The 23,726-nt window shown below is 40.6% G+C and overlaps 1 protein-coding gene and 1 non-coding gene across 5 annotated transcripts; both read right to left on the minus strand.

The window, feature by feature from the left end:
- Positions 1-3,939: 3,939 nt before the first annotated feature.
- scn2b (sodium channel, voltage-gated, type II, beta) lies at positions 3,940-20,783 on the minus strand. 4 transcript variants are annotated; one of them, XM_069725607.1, is made up of 6 exons: positions 20,712-20,783; positions 20,480-20,569; positions 11,093-11,253; positions 10,782-10,998; positions 9,840-10,032; positions 3,940-8,045 (listed from the first exon to the last, which is right to left on the minus strand). In XM_069725607.1, the coding sequence occupies exons 2-6, from the start codon at positions 20,556-20,558 to the stop codon at positions 8,015-8,017; spliced, it is 681 nt and encodes a 226-aa protein (XP_069581708.1). In that variant the 5' UTR covers positions 20,559-20,569; positions 20,712-20,783; the 3' UTR covers positions 3,940-8,014. The 4 variants fall into 4 exon arrangements, with proteins under 4 accessions (XP_069581708.1, XP_069581865.1, XP_069581788.1 ...); XM_069725764.1 differs by adding an exon at positions 8,548-8,593 and having other exon boundaries at positions 20,480-20,768; XM_069725687.1 differs by having other exon boundaries at positions 20,480-20,572; positions 20,712-20,752.
- On the minus strand, positions 17,741-17,814 carry trnat-agu (transfer RNA threonine (anticodon AGU)). The gene has a single exon. It is a non-coding gene; the product is annotated as a tRNA-Thr (tRNA).
- Positions 20,784-23,726: the final 2,943 nt, after the last annotated feature.

Raw genomic sequence — 23,726 nt, forward strand, 5'->3', positions numbered from 1 at the left:
TGGGTGTACACACACTAAATATACTATGTCTGCCCCCAACTTTGTGCTGGCGTTATTCAATTTCTTCAATTGCTTTCTTAATTGTTTAGCTCTTACGAGTCTGTGCTTGTAAAAACTGATGTAACCTCACAGAGGGCAACAGAATTATATTCTATTCTGGTTAATGTGAGAAAAAACTATGAATTTCCGTCACACAGCTCATGAATTCAAACGGTTTAATTTTACCTCACCTAACTGCCTTTCTGAATTGACACTACACATTTCTATGATGACTTGGCATCACAGACTTGTGTGATGTTTGACACTTTATGCTCCCTTGAGTGTGGGTTGTAGATTATTCTGCGATGACCTCAGTCATGCAGTTCTTGTATTGTTTTCTCACTGAGCCGAGTCATGTCATCTCACAATATCGTCATCATTTCTGTTTTTTTGTGCATTTTAGTTTTAACAGAAAGTACAAAATAAGAGGAAATATAATAATAATTTACATGTTCACTATGTATTGTCTATGATTTCTCTTATTCCTTACTACTTTCTAGTTTTCATTTCCTGTTTTTCTTTTTTTTTTAAATTTTTTTATTCCCCTTCCCTTTTTTTTCATAACTGTCCATACAGACATGATGGATGTTTGACCTCGTCTCTCACACATCCACATGTTGTCTGGTGATCTGTCTCTTGGAATTTGATGTCATCTCCAAGTTCCTGTGTGTGTGTGTGTGTGTGTGTGTGTGTGTGTGTGGGTGTGTGTGTGTGTGGGTGGGCGGGAGGGAGGGGGTAGATAGCGAGATACACTCTGTACCGTTATGCAGCAAATATGTAAATAGATACTACAAGTAAAAAGATTCAACACACACTGGATGGAGGATAAGATACATATGCTGAATATTACATGAACAAATGTGTCCTTGCATATGCACACCAATACACGGTGAGCCCACGCACAGACAGACAGACACACACACACACACACACACACACACACACACACACACACACACACACACACACACACACACACACACACACACACACACACACACACACACACACACACACACACACACACACACACACACACACCTGCCTCTGGCCAGGGTGACCTTGGATGCTGTGTATGGAAGGAAGGCGGAGCAAAAGAGGATTTTGCACTGATGAGAGGAGAGGAGAACGTTAGGGATCAGGAGTGGAGGATATGGGTGAGAGGAAAGAGAAGTTCAGGGGGAGGAAAGACAGGATGGGCACAGGAGGAAGGGAGGGAAGTGCGGACAAGGGAGCAAGGAGAGAAAAAGAGGTGTGTGAGTGTGGGGGCGGGGGGGGGTGACAGGAGGTAGGGGAGGAGAGATGACAGGAGGCAAAAGAGGGAGGTGAGATGAGAGGCGGAGAGAGGGAGGGAGTGGGAGATCTGTTTCTGGGACGGCCAAGGCAAGTGAAATGCTGCAGTGAAGCCACGCAGCCGAGCTGGTCCGAACACAGCTCCTGAGAGAGACTCTCGGCTCTCGGCCGCTTCCTTCTCTCCTTCCATACTTCCATCTTCTCCCACCCACCACGTTCACCTCCCTGATTAACCTTCATCTCACCCCACACTTCGACCTGCTCTACCCCTCTCTCTCCCACCCCCCCTCCCCTCCCTTCCCTTCCCCTCCCCCCTCCTTTCCTCCCTCTCTTTCTCTGCACCAGCCGGTGAGTGAGCAGATTTCAGAACGCATCTGAGTGGTGGAGGACAAGTGGGGTGGGCCTCTCTCTGCCTCCTTTTCATCTGTCCTTCCTCTTTTTCTTTACCTGAGTGTCAATCTGCCTTCATCTGTTCCTCCAACACCCATTCCCTTTTTTTTTTTTTTTTTTTTTTTTACCTCCTTTTTCTTGTTTTTCCAAATGTCGCTGCATGCTTGTCTGTTGTCGTCCTTGCCTTCTTTTTTTTTCTTTTTTTTTTTTTCCTCTTTTCCCTGTCTGTTTCGTCCCTGCAGTTTGTGCTCGTGTGGTGTGCATGTCTGTCCAACCTTCTGTCTGTCGGTGGGGAGCAGCGGCCAATAAAAGGTGAGTCCTGTCTAAAGTTAAGAGCTGGTCTGCTGCACATACTGATTCACAGGCAGGCTTGAGTTGTTGAGAACCAGACTTCAGTGCTGATATGTGATGAAAGCTGTGCAGAACATGCAGCTGGCCTCTTGGTGCAGATTTTGTGTTCAAGGTTTGTTGTCGCGCAGCCTTTTATGGTCGTATGATTTGGAGTTTGATGGAGTTTAATGTTACAGGAAGGTATTTTGAAAATGTTTAGCGACAAAAAACGTTAAAAAATATTGCAAGCTCTGTGGGCTGTGTGTGTGTGTGTGTGTGTGTGTGCAGTAACACTGTAACTCCAACACTTAAATACACCTATTTGGTCTCTTACATGTTCTTTTTCTTCCTCGACGTGTCCTGTTACTTTGTGCCGCCTCTCTGACTTCACAAGAACGTTTCATTATAATCTTCTCATCTAATACAACCTCATGTATTTAGTGTAGGATATGTTTCAAACTAGAAATACTGTCATGTTTATACTGCCCTATTGCTGACATTTATTTTGTGCGATTGTGGCTGTTTCTTGACTGAGTTTTAACTGGATGAAAACTACCACTCATATACTGATTTTAAAAGTCCTGTTGTTAATAATATTCAAATGATTGGCTTGGAAAATGATTATATAAAAAAAAAAAAAAAGGATTATTCCCATTGTGCCTCAAGTTGACTTTCTCCACAGCAGCCTTTTTTCTGTTGCATCTACTGTATGTTATTTGAATTCAACTTATTCTCATAGCACCATAAGTCATCTCAGGGCACTTAACATAGCGATGTCCTTACAACAGAACCTTATAGACAAGAAGTGACACTTATGCAGAACAATGCTTCTCTGGCCAATACAATGCGTGCAAACACACAGGTGATAGATTGCTTTGTAACCTGAATTACACATTTCTACTGTTTGCCTCACAGTTATTGTAATAAAAGATCAAATTATTGTCACCTGTTCCAGAGTTGTAGAAATCTATTTTAGAGTATTGTGTCATGACTTGCACTATTTTGGTGTCTGATGAGCCTGCAAAGTCACAGAATAATCACTGAAACTGGGCCCTCTGAGTCGCATTTCATTGTTTCGTCTGTATGAAAACAAAAGGTTCCTGTCAGCGTTGTAGGGTTTTGATGCAGGGTTGGTTTTGTTCTGGGCTGTAGTTGCGAACACATGTGAATCCTGCTTCACTGCAAAAGCTGAAACCACACACTGCATTCACAAAGTCACCTCTGACTGATTCTCAGTGGAGCAGCTCCAGGTTGTCGTCCCTGATGGGATCAGAGTACAGTTTGGCTTTCTGGGTTGGAAACTGGTTACTGCTCATTTAAGGGACATGCAACACTTGAGCGGTCATAGCGTCACAGCTAAAGCACCTGTGCATTCTTTGGACCAGTGAAAACTGCTGATACTCTGTGATACACTGTCATTGACATGTAGACGTATAAACAGTATTGTCTGTCGAGAATGAAAGAGTGTGCTTACGTTATGCACCAGAGGACATATCACAAGGGGTGAAAGATATAAAGTGACTCTAAGGTGGCACTGTTATTAGCCGTGTTTCTGCAAGAAGGGTTAGATTCCACCTGCCAGCCGGGCCCTTGTAAGGAAGCTGCTGGGGCCCCTCTGTGTGGGGTAGCCTCATGTTTTTACCGGTTTACTCTGTTTTTTTTTTTGCTTTCCTCCCACAGTGCTAACGCATGCTGGAAATAAGAGGACTCTAAGTTTCCTGGAGTTGGAAAATGTTGTCTTCCTATAGGTGTCACCCCTGTGATAAAGTGCAGTGATGTTCGCTGCTCCTTGATCAGTGTCGGCTGGCAAAGGACTCATCCTCAGGCAACATTGAACAGGATGTATAGATCATGGATGGATGGATAGAAAAGTACAAGAAACTTGAATATTTTCCTCAATCTTTATTTAAAATACATAATGTAATGATGGCTGCTTGTTTAGAGGCAGCACAGTGCAAGCATTAATTTGGTGTCCACTAACATTTAAAGTAATACAAGAGCAACTATTCAGGGCAAATTTGTAGCTGGTGTAAAACAGTAATGCACAATGATAAATCTATCTAGTAGATTATATTAATATTTTTGTTTAATTGTTTCTGATTGAGAAATACAGTTTACACAATATACAGTCATGTGATGTCATATTGCCAACAAAACCTTCCTGGTAAAAGCTGTGCTAAATTTGCCCCAAATGTTAATCTGCCATCACCTTATGGGTCCACAGACCCCGCAACTTGAACATGCATGATCACATACAGACAGCCGTGTTCCAGGAAATGTGACAGAATTATGGCTTTCCCAAGCAAACAAATCTGCACTTTAAAGTATTGTTTAACTGTTTTAGTCTATGAATAAAGCACCACTCTATTGTTGTTCTTCACAGCATGATTGTTTTAAATGACAATTTTAGCTTTTTTTTTTTTTTATTATCACAGAGCAACACATGCTCGTGAATATATTATTGTATTGCTAAATATGTGCTTTTAGTATTCTAGGAATTTACACAGTACATTAGTATTACCTTGTAATGTTGGACAGAAAATTATAAAGTCATAAATGATAAAAACCATAAAATGATGACCCTATTAGGCCGAAACACAGACCTGTACACAGCTTCAAAGTCAGGAACCATACTGGACAAACCACCAGATTTGGAGGCGCCAACCACCCTCCGGTATTACAGTTACCATAGAGATATCACTTTGTGACACAGCTGACTGTCCTGTTATCATGATATAGTTAAAACTTCACAGAACATTCAGAAATGAACAAAGCTCACATGCTGGATGGACACTAAAGAGTGATCAAGTATTTTACTATGACGGCTTTTTTTTTTTTTTTTTTTTACGCTCAAGGTGCTCCAACCAACTTAATTATCAAATACACCACCAACAACCACACATTCCAAAAGACCATCTTAATATATTCTTAAATTTGTGTACTGTATTCACATGCTATCTGCTATGACTTTATTGGAATAGGTGGCAAAATGTAAATGTGTCAAACAGCATCTACAGTTTTACACACCACTGTTGAGGTAAAGGCATTATTTTGGAGACAGAGCTAGGATAGAATTTGTAAAACTTTACATTTATTTTATATAATAATCTGCTTTTTATATACACACTGAAAAGTGTATGTATTGAGCTGCAATGAGTCAGTTTAAATTGTATTTTTCTATTTCTATAAAACAAGTTTCCAGTTAAAACCCCTTTGGGGTTAGAATAAAAAGATATAGATTATAAGAGTTTGTACGGAAGTATTTTTTCCATGATATGAAATATTTAAAGTTTAGTTGTTAATTGAAATTTCACAGAAAACATAACATGTTAAAGTGCTATTAAATACTTTTGAAACTATGAAAATTAAAGAGCAGGCAAATACCAAAAAAGTAAAATTCTGGTATTACATTGTGTGATAAATGGCCTCTCCGATTGCTACAGAAAGAGAAAGATTAAACATGCTCTGACTCACATCGCACTGACTTTCTGGGAAACTTAAAATAACAAAATATAGTTTTTTACCGTTATATTAAATTTTGCTTTTTATATGCAATGTTTGACCTGTATCCATGGCAATATAGTACACTGTACATGCTTCTCTTGCCTAATTCTACCTACTGTGTGGATAATTACCCTTCATAAATGAAACTTAGTTTGTCAGTAATTTCTTCTCAGTCAATCATGAATGTAAACATCTGTATCATCATTTGGTATTACTTCCTATATTGCTGCCTGCTCGGACTAAGCTCGTATTAGTGTGTAAAATGTGTAAAAGCAAAGGTTAGTGTAAAACTGTTGTCTGTTTGCAGGTCTCTCTTCGGACAACCTTTAACAAATTCTACCATGAACAAGTTTTTGACTTTAAATTGTCTTTGATATGTTTTTGACCTTGACAACAATGCTGTCATGCAGTCAATATTATTTCATTTCCACTGTCCACATACTCCTTGTCCAGCACTAGTATTATTAGCATTGTATGGAAGAATATTGAGTGGAAAGCTTCACATTGTCACTGACAATTTACCTAGTGTAGAATGTGGAAATGACAATGTACATGGACAATGTACTGCAGTCACAGATACCACAGACGTATTTTGCGATCTAATACTAATATTCATTTTAACCCCATGAATAACAAAGACTGAACTGAACTGCCTGCCTGCCACTACAACTTTGGCAGTCAGGCACTCTAACATGTCATTTGTGTAAATGGAGCAAGGCTGGATGGACTAATGTCTATGAGAGGGGTGGACGGTATGACATACAGTAGAAACATATGTAAATTTGCCTATGCTGTTTGTATTACAATAGAATGTAGATCACATGAAGTGTTTTGAAACGCAACTCACGCTATAGTGCAGGCGTCTATTTATATCACTGACAGGCCAATAACAGCACGAGGGTACCACAGTAACAAAAGCAGCTAGCAAAAAGTGGATGAAGAAATTAGAGAGAGAAATTAGAAAGACAGAGGCAAATAAAAAGAACGAAATATGGTATATATAGTGTATATATTATGTAAATACGTGTTGCTTTGCCATTCTTTTTCCATTCTATTTCCCGGAAGATATTTTGACATGTTACAGTAGAAAAAGCACAGGTGTGAATAATAACATTAAAGATGGCTAAATTGCATTCGGCTGCTTCCGTTTCAAAGTCCTAGTATTGCAAAATTTGCATTGACTGTAACTCTGGGTCATTATTAAATTGCCCACTCATTCAAATTACGATTAGAAATCAAGACGCTCAAAGGAAATGGTGAAGGGGGAAATATAGTACACTACATGCAGTGATTTCTGATGCAGCTACCTTTGTTGAATTTTACCATAAATATTCATAATCGCAGTTAATCGCATAATCGTGAGTAACAGCGCATGTGCTTTTCTGTGACAAATCAAAATGTCTGCTCTGAAAGAGGTCTAGTGAGTAGAATTATGATATCCGCAGAGTACGCAGGGCAACTGTTCTGTCAAACCTCCACAGGAGTAAGGAATGTTTGAGACACACGTAGACATCACTGACACATGTAAACATCATTTGGCTGAGACCAGTTGCTGTCCTTATGATAGAGAAAAGAAAAATCCAGCTATGGAAAGACATTACACTGGTACTAACTGCAACTATGTTAAGACAATGGCGCCTGTACAAGCAGTTAAAAGACATGGCTTTAAGGCAATGTTGAAAAACGCTGAATTCACAGTATGTTAAAGCAAAAAAAAAAGTTTTACACCACCCCCAAAAACATTTCAACATTGGACTCTTGAGACAGTGGAGCTGACAGCACGGTTTACCACCACATACTGTAACAAACACACACTCTATGTCTGCTCTGCAGTGTGATCGTTGAGATATTTTTAACTTCCATCAAATAATATGCTCTGTCTCTACAACCACTGTTAAGTGTATTAATAGTTGGAAGCATTTAATCGTTTTTCTCCTGAAGCATTAGACTGACTTTAAAATCTCATATATTCAAATTGTGAGGGCAAAAAAAATGACGCACTGTAATGCTGTGTTTTTGTCTAAGTCTGACATTAAAAAATATACCACGGTATAAATTTTTAGGTCATACCGCCCAGCCCCGGCCTGTCGTGTTGTGTACTATGAAATGACAGACGTTTCATGTATTTGCTATCGACTTGAAGCTTGAACAAACTAGTGCGTGTTCAGTGGTTAAGTCCCTGGTTTACTTCAAAGGAAAAAGACACACCTCACACACATATAGAAATATCCACACACACATTCAGTACACACACACACACACACACACACACACACACACACACACACACACACACACACACACACACACACACACACACACACACACACACACACACACACACACACACACACACACACACACACACAAAGCAGCACACTTGTGTGCATTAGAGACACACATACACACATGCAAAAGAGATGGAAGAATCGGTGGACGATGATTCAAGCAGTGGTTATTATAGATCTTCGGGAAGGGATGAAACATTTCTGAAAGAAAACAGAGAACAATATTTAGACTTGTAATATGTTTGGTAGATGACCCCGATAAATACATCTCTCAAGAGACAAAGCCAGGATGTAAAAAGATCTAGGGCACAACACACACACACAGAAACGTACAGTGGGACACATGCACACGCATGTACTATACACTCTTATTTTGGCCACCTTTGAGGATTCTGAACATCCGCAGTCCTTGTTCGTAGACACAGAGTTTCCACGTTAACCGATTGATTGTTTAGTCTGATTCTATCATTTCAATATCTGGCTTGATTCAATTTTGGATGTAGAACTTAACCTGCTTTGGAAAGCTAACCCTGCTAAAGTGGCAATGCTTTATCAGTTTGGTTTGACTTTGTGTGGCACTGATTCTCTTCACTGTTGTATATCGTGTCTTTCTCCAGACTATTTCAAGCCAATTTAAGCTCCATTGCAGACACCGTGTTCACGATGGACAATGACAGTTGGGTTTAACTGAGCAGGTATTTACCGGATGAGGCGTTGAGGGAGGGAGCTCCACATCCAGCTATGGTTGTCTATAAATACGAGACAGGAGGGATCCAACAACACGACAACAGGTTAGCTTTCAATAAAACGACGGTTAAGTGCTGAAGCCATGAACACAGTTTGTGTCTATGGCTTAGGTCCTTATAAGATGGGGTAATGAAACCCAAGCTGTACACCTGCATCATAATCAATTTCAAAATAAGCTAAAGGCCTGTGTTCTACACATTAGCCGACCCAGTGTGTTTTCATTACACTGCACAACAGTGTATGGTGATTATGTATTATTATCATATTATCATTATTATAGTCATTAGTCCATATTAATAAAAGATAAATGGTTTTAAATGGATTAAAACACTAGTGCTGCAGCGCCGCGGAGCATATTATGATGCCCCTCGCCCTAATAGGAAGCATAGTTGTCGTCTGTGAAGACCACACACACACACACACACACACACACACACACACACTATACTAATAAAATATCTACCATACGAATGTTTTCAACAGCATGCAGACATTAGCTCAAAATCACGTGTGGACACCCATTACTTGGAGCTCATCTTCAGAGCTAAGGCTAACCAGACATTATCTTATTTGCCATTGTCTTTATAGTGTATGATTGTGGATATTTTTTAACCTCAGTAGCCAGTCTTTCCTCCATCCATCGTAAGACAAGAGGTGGCGAGAGGAGGTTTAGCTGCCACTGGAGAGCAGAAGAAAACGACTGCTACAGGTGTTGGGAAGTACAAAAAAATGCTTTCCCTGTTGTCGTGGGGTTGTACATAGAAAATAATCGGGCAACTGTTTTGACAGTTGGCATTTGGTGCCGGTGTATTTCAGTCTTGACTTGTAGTCTGTGCTGTAGAATTTATTTTTATAAGGACTCAGGAATGTGGGTGAAAATGGGTGTTGATTCAGTGGCTTGTTGACTCCTAGTGGTATGTTTCTGATGACTGTTGCTGCTACTGTCCACATACACTGGCTTTTCTTACTGCCATATGCCACTGCTGACTCAGTGCAGTGTAAAACTCATAGCATATACCATATCATACTATGTACACTTATACTGTATGTGGCAGCTCAGTTAACAGGGCTACTTTCAACTCTGGTACACAGTGACGGCTTGTCACAATCAGCAGTGGAATATGCCAGTAGAACAGCTGAAGCATAATAATTTGCAGAGGTGTTGGCACACTATTTATTACTTTTTGATATTGGTAGTGCTGGTAGTTTTGAATTGAGGATTAAGGTTGTTTTTGCAAGATTTCTTACTTGGTTCCCTCCTCTGCAACACCTTCAGCCTCCAGTTTTCCCTCCTCCTCCATCTTTTCCTCCGAAATCAGTTCCTGTTTCCGGTGTCGACGAAGACACTTCACTACTACCATGGAAAGGATCAGCAGAGCTAAGGCCCCGCCCACTGATGCCCCGATCGCAACTGCGATGGTTGAGTCCCTCGGAGGGGGAACTGAGGAAAAGGAGAAGAGAGGGTTAACTATTTTGTAGACAAAGAATGGACACAAGTGCAACACTGGCTAAAAGCTCTCCTGGGCTGATTAAACAGAGTGGAAAGAAAGAAAGTGCTGCTGAGCTGGCCTGTGTTATATGTCTGTGCCTGTGCGCGAGAGATGCTGAGGGACTAAGTTCAAACTCTTGCTGGTCATTAATAAGTAAAACGCTGAATCATCACCAATAGATACTCACGCTCCAGGAAACACCCACACAGTCAAACGAAAAGTATGTTACATATGATTATTATACTGTCAGTCATTTATCCTTATGTAAGTATGAAAGCAAGCAAGCCGTTCACACTTCAAATGCGCTGAAATATGGCAACACATTTCATCCATTTGTAGATTGTGTCTGCTTGTGTGATTATTCACTACAATGAAAACCTGTTTTGGGCCGTTTCTTAGGGGGTAACTATTAAAATTATTCATGAGCCACAACTGCTATCAGCTTGCATTGAAGTTAGTATTACCACTTCCTAGTGAAATGGTAAAATTTTCAAAATTCTCAAGATTGCTATTCAGACAACATTGAAGCAGAGGTAATATATATATATATATATATATAGCAAAATCTAGTTTTTCATAAACTAACTACATGTTCCTGGGTTTTGGGATGCAATTGTGAGCTATTAGAAAATAAGGAAGTGTGTCTTTAGGACAATGGTTTTGACCTCTAGACAGTTAATAGGTAGGGTTAATATCTTACGTTCTGTGACAACATAGAGCTGTATCACACCATGTCCCTGGATGCGGTCTGGGGGGTTTCTCACATAGCAGTTGTAAATCCCCTCATCATCGCTTTGAACATCTGATAGGGTGATTGAGAGGTCGTTCTTATCCAGGTTGCCAGCGAACATGACCCTGTCTCCAAACTGGTCTGACCGCAGAGGCACCATTCCTCTTTTCTTGTAGTATGTCATGAACTGTGGAGAGAAAGTGAGTGTTAATAACTGACTTAAAGTTTTCAAGATGTAGTATTAGGGGTTGTTAAGCATCGTAAGGACTAGACCATTTTACCATCTCCTCTGTATCGTTGAGCGTTTCTTGGTATGTCCAATTCATGGCAAACCTGGCAGCATCCATTTTATAGCAGGAAGTGAATGTGCAGGGGATTTTGACAGTTGTTCCATTTAGTACATTAATATAATTGGGCATGAGCACATCCATGCTTGAACAACCTGCAAATACAAGTGACATCAGTGTTAATAATGCTAGTACCAACAACTACAAAATATATTTGACTCAATTTCTGTCGCTCTGGATTTTTAATATAAATATATATCTAATTATTCATCTGTATAATCACCTGAAACTACCCAAAGTGTGTGTTTGCTTAGACTGATCCCATCATATCTACATAGCGAACGGTTCGTCTTCCACGGAACCCGCCATGTTTCTACAGCAGTTTAGATGGAACAAACCACACTAACTCCTTTCTTGTTTTTTTTGCACATTTCTTGGCCACCGTAGATTCTCTTACACGATTGGAAGGGGGAATCTGCAACCTCTCCACTAGATGCCACTAAATTCTCAACACTCTCAGTTTAAATAATCTGAAATTAGAGAGAACAGACGAATAGATTGTGTTTATAAATATAATAATCCAAAATGAAGGTAAATCTAAATCGTGGGAAGGAAATTCACTGCAGAAATTTAGGTATAAAATAAAGATGTATTTAATAGTTGATATTTTTCTGATGATATCTACTATTAACAGTAAATCTGGTACATGTTATTCAATTAGGATCTTATTTTAAAGTCAAATATTCAAGTTTAAGCACAATGACTAGGTACCGATGTTTGTTAGTGTTAGCAAGCCTTTGTTGACTTTCTGGTTCCAACAGTTCTTCATTTAGCATCGGCAGGTGTGTGTTTTCATACGTAATGTGTATCATGTAAAGTGTTGATAGAGTTGTTTCTCCTAGTACTTGCTAACTCTTCCTCTGCACTACATTTGCAGAGTGCTGTCTTTCAGGCGGGATCGTTTTTTTGAAGGCAAATTCCTCAACTCGGAACAGTTTGAAATGTGGACATATAGAGCAAAGTGATTGTAGATCCAGAACTATACCTGCTATGCATTTCTGGTGAATTCTGTCCAAAGCACAAACAAGTGGTGATTCCAGCATGTGAGTTTAATCCATTTAAATCTATATATGTCTATATGAAAGGTGGGTTTACATATTGCATTTTACAAGCACTATAACTGCTGGTCGATTTCAATCATCTCTTTATTGTGCGGAAGGTCGCAGCATAAGAAAAGTGAAAGTTCCAGCTTCAGATGGTTTTGTTGTTAAAAATTTAGCATGCAGATTGCTATTGAGTTGCATTATTTACCTGATGTTATACTGTCATCATACTGTTCATCTTTTTTGAATTTTTGTTTTGTTTCTGCCACATCCCATATTTCTCTGATCTAAATATGTTGTACCAAATAATAGATAACCGGCTGTCAGTTTTAATATTTCAGGTATCACTCGTCAGACTTTAAAACTGGGGGATGATGTCCTTTGGCATCATGGCCTGGCCTTCGCAAACCTGATGGAAATAAATTGAGTTGTTTAATGTCACTTTAGTGTTGTGGGAATCCGATTTATAAACTAATGTTTTACTTGATTGGAAGATTAGGCTTAATCTATTGTGTAAATTATAATGAAGTCATAACAATCACTGCAGTTTATTCAACCAATCAATAAATCAGACCAAAGTGTGAAAAACACCCGCCAGTCCACTAGAGATGAACAGGTCACAGCTTTGGCTCGGAAAAAAAACATGTTGTTTGGGACAATAAAAATGTTTTTTGGAAGAGCTGTATCTATGTTCAGAATTTCTGGCTTCCGCCACCCCTCAGCCTTTTTACTACATCACATAACCTATCCCTATCCCATCGGGCATTCAACTGTGATGTCACCCATCGGTTTGTAAAAGCCTCGACTTCGGCATTCGAATCGTCGCCAAATGTTTTTTTTTTTTTGGGAGGCCAAACTGACCATATTTGGGCGAACTGGGGAGGAGCAACCGATAGATCTGACGGACAACCCGAGGACATTACACCTGCCGACCTATAACATGACTCAGGCATGTCAATCAAACCAGACACGTCCCCAAACATACCTCTCTTTGAGGCTTAATATCTAATTAACAATAGAAGCAGAACACTGATCAGAACCAGTGAATTTAGCAAACGACTCCATGATGACAACAATTTGTTGACTTTCGTTTTCGTGAGAGAAGCTTAATGGGAGTCTATGGAGCCCGAGGCTCTTTGCAGCCAACCACTAGTGGCCTTCAGTGGTATTGCATTTTCAGGAACTTGCGCACTAGCTTCACTTTTTTAGGCTGGGAAGCTACATCCGCTTCTATATATAGTCTCTGGACCTGTCTCAGGTTACGCACATCTTCAAAAGCCACGGTGAAACGAAGCGTCACACAGACCCGCTACCCTGGATTGGACTGGAAGGCGCTTTGCTGTGATACTGTGCTGGTTCATTGTGTTATCAGGAGGGGTGGCAGGATGACCGGGTAGCTACTTTTTCTTCCTGGAACTCATGGTCATGATAAGTTTTACTGACAAAATCGCTACTTGTTTAGAAGTACCTTGAAACTATGGATGTGGTTCGTGTAGCAGCGTACAGTATATGCATCAACCCCACGAAGCCACTTTAGGAAGCATATTGAGTTTAACATTTGAAAATGAAAGTCAAATGCATATAACTGCACATCATATAACTTGAAAATGAAATTTAAGTATCGTTTAGGTTCCTCAAGTTTCCTCCTCCCCTCTCACATTATGCCTCAGCATGGGTTTCCACTCCCCAGACAGAATCTGTGCCTCTCTCTCAGTGTGTGTGTGTGTGTGTGTGTGTGTGTGTGTGTGTGTGTGTGTGTGTGTGTGTGTGTGTGTGTGTGTGTGTGTGTATGTGTGTCTGTGTGTCTGTGTGTGATGGGACTCTGCACCATTCTCTCCTCTGCAGTCGAGTGTTTCTGGCTCCCTTCCCACTGCTGCTGCACCACTCCACAGGCCTGCCTCTCTGCACCACACACTCACACTCACACCCCCCTCCAATGCACTTTCTACATCTCCACCCACTGTCCATATATATATATATATATATATATATAATTTACACACACACACGCATACAATTTTCCATGTGCACAGTCCACCACAGTCAGGTGTCTTGTGATGCAGCACCTGCCTCATATTCCCCTCCCTATTAAACACACACACGCACACACACACACACACACACACACACACACACACGCACACACACACACACACACACGCACGCACACACGCACGCACGCACGCACGCACGCACGCATACAAACCATCCTAAAAGGTGTGCATTGTCAGCAGTGAGCTAAGCCCCGCTAGCTGTGCTTTGTCAATGTCATCCCTGCATACTGGACCTATCTGTACACACAGCTAACAGCAATGCGTTTATGCAGACACCACTGTCACTGCCACACACATGTGCCTTCGCTACTGGACACATATGTGCAGCGTGAGAAGCAGTTTGACAACAGGCCCCCTGCTCCTGCTGACTCAGCAGTCCTGTGGATGGTGAGAAAGGGAGGCAGATGCAGAGACTTGCTAACAGATGAAATACTGCAGTGAAGCACCCTCATGCGACTCCTCCCTCTCCCTGCCCCTCCCTCATTCCTCTCCCATCTTTGTCCACCTCGCCGTGCCTCTTTCTCGGTACCTCTCCTTTCCAGCCCCGATACCACCCTCAAAATGATGACAGGTTTTCTGTTTCCCTCCGTCATCACCGTACAGCCCTCCATGCGTTTCTCTCCCCCTCTTACGCCCTTCTGTTTCCCTCAGCTGTCTCCTTCTATCGCAAGGTCAGTGCAGGAAAAAAAGGATAAAAACGTAGGTCGGTCTGTTACATCATCGCTCCTGTTTCCTCTCCAATTCTCTTAGCCATTTCTATGGGACCACATTTTCATTAGATTTGATTTATTCACGTGATCCGATTCACAGTAAATGTGTATGTCAGTTTTGCTTTAACAGAAGAGGCAAAGTCTGTCTGCATGTGTCCCTTTGTCACATATTAGGAGGAAAAAAAAAAACTCCTAAATAATGCACTGCTTATATTTTTACAAAAATGGCAAGGGACAGAGTCGGAAAAACACCACAACATATCTAAGCAGCACTGTCAAGCAGGTGCAGTTTTTTTTTATTCACAAATGTTTTTGATTTTAACAGGAGACGGGGCTTAAAACTACAGTGAAATCCAGGAAAGTTTTAGTACATTAGACAGTGAAGTATTAATTTATTTTTACACGTCTGGACCAAACTCTCCCACTTTCCACATCTCAATCCAATTAGGCATCTGTGGGATGGCACGGACAAAAGCTTCTCAGATTAAGAATCCACTGAAGGCCAACTTGACAAAACCACAGACAGCGTGCTCTCAAGGTCTCCTCGACAAGTGATTTAAAGCTGGTTTAAGGGCACAAAGGGCTGCAGCTCACTAAAAAAAAAAAAGTTTGCCTTTGGGCTTATTTTCCTGACAATCATTTACTAGATCTCAGTGGCACAATCCATCAAAGTGTCACCTCTCACTGAAGACGTAAGATTGAATTTGAACTGATGATTTGTTTTTGTTTTGTGACTGTGTCCTCTGACCTCCACATCATTTATAGACTGACTGTCAAGTATGTGTGAAGTGGTATATTTTTTCAGGACTGCCATCACATGCTGTTTAGATGCTGACACCGGATCTGATCCCAGACTGGTTGCTGAAAAAAATGATTCAATCCTGTGTGCCACTCAGTCCGGCAGTGTCTGCTGATGAGGAGGAGCTTATTTGTTTCTCTATAAAACCGGAAAAATATCATGTGCACTGGAGATTTGTTAAGATTATAACAAGGGACAAGCCCCCCCCTTTTTTTGTTTTTTTGTTATTCACTTAGCTTCCACCTCTGCTGCTGCTACCTGGCATCTGAACACTTCATTGTGTCACCACATGTTGTACCCTTTAATTGTGAGACAATTGACAAATTACAAATGACCATTTGGCATTTTGGTGACTTGCTGCTAATTTAAGTAGAGTACGAGGGAGGCACCAGGCGGTGGGTCGGTCAGGCTCAAGCAGCCCGCAGCAGTTTTGGATTACGCTACTTGTAAATAAAGCATGTGTACATTTTTGTGGATAATATCTCAGCTCCAGCATGCTGCCTTTTAAATTCATGACTCTTGATTCAGTCCTGTTCTGGACTGCTGGGATTGTCTCTAGCGCCCCCTGCTTTGGAGAGAGTCACACTGCATTCGGCACACTGCAGCAGCCTTAAGCCAATACGGCTCACTATAAAAATATAACGGTTGGGGATTCCTGAGGGAGTCGCAGTAATCCTTTGGGAACGAGAAGCTTTTCTCTGATGATGTCATGACCAGACTGGGATTGGGGATCACTCCCAGAAGCAGTGGAAGTGAGCAATCCCAGCGTCGTTGGGAGATGTGTTTCTGCAACATTCGTGTTACGTGAACGCCTCTACGTATGGGAGACAAAACCACAGACGGGGACACATTGTCCAGTGTGCTGACACTATTTCACTGCAGTGTTGTAGGCATAATACAGCACAAGCCCCACTATTCCTTTCAACAGCATATCAAACAACATGGAAAATATTGACCAGCAGATGGTTTAAAAGGTACTTCCCATCTCATGTCCTCCCTTCCCCTTCACCCTTTCAATATTATACATTATTGGCAACCATGTCTACTTACAATATACATATAAAGTCTGGCTGTTTTAAGGCACACTCTATAGATGATACATTTTGGCACTCAGACAGCACTCAGCATTTCAGTAAATTCTACAGCAAATGTGCGACAAAACAAAAGCTCGCAAGCTGGACGCCAACGTTCACTGCAGCTTTGGGTGGTGGTAATGCTATTACTGCCTAATATCAGGTATCAGCTAGCTAATACTAGGTTTAAGCAACTTATGAAATGAATCAGTTTCTCTAGACTTAAAAGCTTCAGGACAGTAATCTGGATAAACGCAGTGTCTATTAACCTTTAAAGCTCAAGAAAAATTTGCATCAGTCTACTCCTTCAAATGTACTTATCATTTCTAAGGTGATTTGTTTTGCAGTGTCAGTGAAATGATGTATCAGAAATCCTATAATATTCTCTTGCAAAGGTGCTAGGGGAAATTAAAACTAAATTAAAACAACATTTTGCCATCTTTTTTTAAAAAAAAATTTAAACAGCACTATTTCTCTGAGGTACAGTTGCACACAATTTTGGGAGAATGGGTTGTCCCAGACATCTTGGTACAGCTCATCTGTGGACTCAGACTGTCTCCGCTGATTCTGTTACCATCTGGTGCAGGACTCCCTGCTCTTCTTGTCGCTGAATGTTATTATTTAGCACTCTGGCTGCAGAATGAATGTTAGGCCAATCAGACACATCTCTGATGGTATTGCATGATGAATAATAATCTAAATATATAAAGTGCCTAAAACTGTTTTTCACAGTGCTGCAGGTCACCTAAATATAGGACACTGTTCCTATTGTGTAGGATACGTTGTTGGTTTTGTTACTGTTAAAATGTAAATGTGGTGATATGTGACACACCAGAAATATAGAGAAGTCCGATTTTTCTGGATTATTTATTGATTAAATTAAAGTCATTACTTTTGAGAAAAAGGCACTGCTGAGATTCGAACTCAGGATCTCCTGTTTACTAGACAGGCGCTTTAACCAACTAAGCCACAGCACCTAATGAGCTCAGACATATGTTCCAATTATAATATGGGAACGGAACAATAGATAGTGCTATGACAGTATTTCCAGATTTAAGTCAGCTGCGCTAATGTGTATATTTGTACTAACTAATGCAACATAAGGGTACACTTTAATCTGTTTAAAGTCCATGCCAGTACATGCTTCGTTTTCTCATTGTGTTGCTGCCCTCTAGTGCCTCTCTGTGGGAACTGTAGCTGTGCAGTTGCTAAATAGCTGTGCAGTTGCTGAACAAGTTAATGATGGGCAGAGGGAATATGAGTGCAGCAGAACTAAAGTCCATAGGAATGAAATACTGACAGATTTGTCATAAATGTAGATTACAGGTCGTGCTCTGTGGGAAAAACAGGGCACACTGCATGAAAAAACTGGAAAGGTATTACTGAGTGTTGTTCCATTTGAATTAAAGTCCCAGAATCAAACACTAATCTGTGTGTTTATTGGAAATGAATCGACACAATATGCCTTAGCCAGTGTGCACAACTTTTCTTCCTGTGTGCAGTGCTTTCTTTTTTCTTCTTTTAGTTGTTTTCATGAGCGATTTCAGGGTGAGGCAGCACCTGCTATTCCAACATGCAGCCATATTACAGTGTGTTAACCACCTACATTGACTTAACTGTGACTAAATGTTGGCAGATGGGTTTACATATTTAATAATATAAGATTTGGCCAAAATAAAATGTATTTTATGTGATAAACTTTGATTTGAATACTAAGCCGCTTACATATAGGTAAGAATTAGAGAAAATTTTGGTCACATTTCTAGTTTTTCTACCTTTGGCAAAGGTGACATCCTGTTGTAAAAGGAAAGAAATGAGCATGCAACGAGCTCCACAGCAGCAGTAAACCTTTGGGTTCTTATTTCCAATTGTCATTGGTGAAAAATCTAAAAGTGCTGGCACCATCTAAAAATACGTTGGTGTAAAAAATGTCCAAACCAATGAACATTGTTTTAACTAATATAGTCACGTAAATAAAGGCCTATAATGTATCGCCTGTCCTTTATGTGCCGAAGAGTGCCTGAAGAATGTTTTCTTTTCCTTCCTGATTTGATGAGACAAGAAGGCCAAACACAATTTGGAGATAATAATTCAGCCGCACTGTGAACAACTTCATGTCTTACATCATCAAACTGGGCAAACTATTTGGATGAACATTAAATTGACCAAAATATGCATGACTTTATTTTTTGGAAAACACAAGCTGCAGTGATTGCCTTATTGTGTAAAGTGCATAAAACCACGAAATATAAATTCAGATGCTTAAACCAGCACAGATTTTGAAATGATGTCATCCCTCTATTAAAAGAGAAACACGCCTCTCTCTCATGTACCATCAGTTAAACCACTGAGTGATCTCTTGCATGATGGTCCGGCCCAACACCCGCTGTCCCTATGCAAATATGAGGTGTTACTTCTATGGTAACCAAAACACATCGATTCTTAGTTTTAGGAGATTACACGCAATAAAAAGACAATTATGAATATTATATTTAATTTCTGCTAATAAAGCCACATAAATCCTACACGCTTAACCTTTAAATGCTGCTCCCTTCCCATCACATGCTATTTTTGAATGGCGCACATTGATGGTGTCAGTCTAAGCAAAACACATGATCACCTTCGGATTTCTCTTATGAATGAACTAAGAGCATCTTACTTGTTGAGCTATAGTAGACCGCAGTTTTGTCAGTGATCACTAGTAGATTTTTTGTTTGGTTGCTATTTTTTGTGTTGATGACGTCTCATTACTGGCATGGACAGTATAGAATGCCTGTACGATGCAGGAAGCTCAGGCTTCATATTCGGGCCTGTTTGATCAGCCTGTGTGTTGGTGCTGCGGATGTGATTCGATGTGGGTCACACTGTGGGGGATCATGGTGGGATTTGGAGGCTAACTTTTTCTTTTTTTTTTTTTTTTGCTGTGAATTATCGCAAACTGATCTTGGTTTCAAATCATCCTGCATGCATTCATGTGCAAAACTGATGTATTATTTAGATGGCACCCGTACGTATGTTTATATAGATCTGCTACTGAGCAGAAGGGCCAGGCATATCAATAGCATAATGTTAGCACCTTATCAGAGGCCTGTTTCTACACATCACTAACGAACCTACTGATTGCTATGATTATGTGAACAGGCTAAACCAATATATATATATTTTTATATACTGTACATCATAATCCGATTTAAAGGTTGTGATACAGCAGGACTGTAATTTAGCTGTCAACAGAGGCTAAATAGGAGGGAGGGAGGAGGGGGGGGGGGTCCGTTCCAGTATTAACACAACCGATCAGAGATCAGTTCAGCTAAAAGCTGTCGAAGAAAGCCACAGCAATCTGGTTTTGATGGATGGCCTCGTCAAACTAGAAAAAAAAAAAAAAAGAAAAAAAAAAGCAGGTTTGGCAATCAACCGACATTCTCGCCTATTCCACCCATTTATCCCACCACATCCCCCCCCACCCATCCTCCTCCTCCTCTCTCCCTCTCAGTAATACGTAGCGCACACACACACACACACACACACACACACATACTCTTATACGAGTGGAAACCAGACACCATCCCAATCGGACTTTTTGATCCGCGTATCAATGTATCGGAGCATCGATCGGGCGGTTTGGCTGATTTTGTGTCTTACCGGAGAGCGAGAGCAGCAGCAGCAGCAGCGCGCTCACCAGCTGGACGCCGGAGCTCCTCTCCTGCGCGGGGGAAGACATCTTCTCTCCTTCTGCTTACAAAAAAAAAAAAAAAGGACCGTTATATCTCTAGAAAAAAAAAAAAAGTGTAATAAAATTAATAAAAAAAAGAGCAGCAAGTCTGCCCTTGGCGTGTGCGTTAAAATGCTTAAAAAACAAAAACAAAAAAAACACCTGTATTTTTTTGTTTTTTGTTTTAGAGGCAGGACATGGCTGGCAGTGTCTGTAGCCTTATGACGGTTGATCTTGTGGTTGTCGGTTTGTTGTTGGCGGCGGGCGGAGGCGGGAGAGCAGCGCAGAAAACTTAAGTAAAATGGAGGGTAGCTACCTTCCTTTTGCAGATTGGTCAGAAACAAACAATTTGTAATAGGTGGATATACTAGAGAGCAAGAAATCAGCTCCGAAGAAATAATACAATCAGATCAACTTAAACAAGAGGGAATAAGCGATAACGAGCCAATTCAATAGAAGGAACATAACAAACACTCTGTTTCTGTTTCCTTCCATTCATGGACACCAGGGTCTGTTGGAGAACCATGTCATTTTGACGCTAAACTATCTCAAACCTACAGCTTGGCATTTTTTTTAATTTTTTTTTTTTTTTTATCCTACTGCAATTTTAAGATGACAGACATATTCATATAATTGTAGGAGCAAATGGGAGCATCAACTTTAAAAATAAAAAATATGAAAACAAAACTGAAATAGATTACCCTCTCTGATTCAAACCAAAGGTAAAAGTACCAAAAAATAAGGTTGTTTGGGTGAGAATACGCTACTGAGAGGAACCAGGCTGCCGTGCAGGCAAACAAAAAATTAAACAGAGACCATCCCCAGCCGCCCTCTTTCATTCCACTCCATCCATCCGTACTGGGTGGGAGGCAGGAGGAGAGGATATTGAGAAACACCAACTGGTAGCCACTGGTATAACCTTTCCATTCATCTTTTCACCTGTTGCTTATTGGAGGAAAAGAGGGGAGGCTAACAAAACAAGGGTGGGGTATGTTTGGTGAAGCATTTTCAGAAAAAAAATGTGTGATGTCAGGATAGAGATTGATTTAAAGGGGGGTGTGTGGGGGGGGGGTTAATTCACTGTTACAGACCTACAGGTTTTCCTTTATAGTCCACTTAAAGTATCTATTATGCCTGTGGGCTGATAAAGTCTGTTTGATGATGGTACCAGCAGACATACAGACAAACGGCAGACTTTGTGCCTGTTAGATTGTTAGCATGCGGATATCATTATTTCTGCTGCCGGCCTGTTTTATTTATTATTGCATTTTGAGTTAAACACTTTTTTTTTTTTTTCTTTTTTACTATTTTGATACAACTAAAAGCCTGTGCATACGAGCTGAAAAAAGTTTCTTCATTTACAAATAAAAGACACGCAGCATCAACACAGGGAAAGTGACGTCACACCGTGTTAACACTATGGGTAACGCGCCATGTTAAGAGGATCCCGCTACCCACCTGTTGGTGAGTTTGAACAGGGGCCCTGCACACAATCCCTAGACTGTATAAACAAGTGGATGAAAGTTCCAGGTCTGACGAGTGAGGCCAATACACAGGTTCCTTTAACTGTAATACCAATGAGGGCCTCTCGGGGTTGGTTCCAAAAAGCCTCTGGCTCCATAGACTCCCATTCAACTTCTATTATGAAATACAAAGTCAATAATTTTTTTCCCACAAGCCATAATAGTGTCATTATCTTGAGTCACTCCTTCTTATTAGTCTTCTGGCAGTTCATCTGAAAAAAATTCCATCAATCAGTAGATATTAGGCCTCAAAAAGCAGTATTTTTGAGGGCGTGTGTGTTTGATTGACAGGCCTGTGGTGCAGTCAGGTTTCTACTATAGGTGGGCGGGGCGTAGTGTCCTTGGTTTCCCAGTCAGATCGATTCAGATGCATCGCACGCTCCTCCCCAGCTCGTCCGAATATGGTCAGTTCTGGTTCCAAAACAATGGGTGATGTCACTGTTGGTTGCTGCTTGGGAGAAACAGACTGGGGACCTGTGGTGGGTGAAGGGAGAGACACGAACACAAACACAAGGGACCGTAGATGAGAAAAGAGAGTGAAACAGGGACTGGACAAAGAAAGAGACAGAAAGACCCCCACTGAGACACACAGGGACCCTGGTCTGGTAGGTAGGAAGAGTGAGACAAGGAACAAAGACAAGGAGAATCCGGACAAAACAATGAAAGTGTCATAGAGTTTGCTTGTCTCTGTTAAACATGTTGTTTGATACAGGGGTTCGGGGAGCCCACATCTTTATTGCAACTATTTGACAGCACAGTATAATGTCCTATTTTTCTCCTGAAGATGCTTGAAGAAGGTTATGATGATGTGCATTACCATGACTGCGTTATATTGTAAAACATTTTATCTCGGCTGGAAAGAGTTTCTCTTCTTAGCGCTAAGTGTTTGTTCCATGGAGCTGAACGTCAGCACTCAGTATGAAGGGCCTCGCCAGCATTTGTACTCAATACCAACAACATAACCACAACAATATTATTCATTGTGATAACTCTTGCAACACATTCAAGCATTTAGGAGACAATATTGATTGGTTATGAACGTTTGTTTCCAGAGCTACAAGAATAATGTGAACTTTTGAAACTAAAATTGTTAAAGTAAATGAACAAAATGTTATACAAAACATTTTGTTCTCTTTCTGTGTCTTTCTGCAGAGAGAAGAACTATTGCTCTAAAGAATGGCCTTTTGTTGCTAGGCACCAGGGATATTAGTCTCGGCTTTTACTGGCTGTTGCTGACTTTATACACATCAAAAGGTAAGATATCTATTAAGGTAAGATATTTCAAAAGTCTCACATATAGTTTTAATTACAGGTTAAAAGGTTTATAACTGTATAAAAACAAAAACAAAAAATGTTTCCTCCCTTGGGAGTCTTCAGCTGTGCTAAAACCTAAAAAGAAATCTATGAACATATATTCAACTATACACTACTCACTGAAAAGCTATACAGAGGTAACAAAAATGTGCAACCGTGGCAAATAAAATGCAACCAGAAATGACGTTTATCACCAACTGCGACTGTGAGTAATAGCTGATAATCAGCTGACACAAGCACAAAATGTTGAGACCTTTATTCCATTCAAGCCAGTCAACCATTTCCAATCAGCCAAGTCCACGGCTTAGTAAGTTTAACCAGGGAAAAATATTTAGCTTTA

The sequence above is a fragment of the Brachyistius frenatus genome, unplaced genomic scaffold, assembly GCF_029030835.1.
Source record: "Brachyistius frenatus isolate BFR_SWC_R1_liver_20210118 unplaced genomic scaffold, ASM2903083v1 Contig_1, whole genome shotgun sequence".
NCBI classification, from domain to species: domain Eukaryota; kingdom Metazoa; phylum Chordata; class Actinopteri; family Embiotocidae; genus Brachyistius; species Brachyistius frenatus.

What these genes read in the sequence shown, in the direction of transcription:
- scn2b (XM_069725607.1), bottom strand. Translation starts at nt 20,558, where the DNA reads ATGTCTTCCCCCGCGCAGGAGAGGAGCTCCGGCGTCCAGCTGGTGAGC. An exon ending in GCTGCTGCTCTCGCTCTCCG is followed by an intron (nt 11,254 to 20,479) that starts GTAAGACACAAA and finishes TTGTATTTGCAG; the next exon opens with GTTGTTCAAGCATGGATGTG. An exon ending in GCTCTATGTTGTCACAGAAC is followed by an intron (nt 10,033 to 10,781) that starts GTAAGATATTAA and finishes CCTTTTCCTCAG; the next exon opens with TTCCCCCTCCGAGGGACTCA.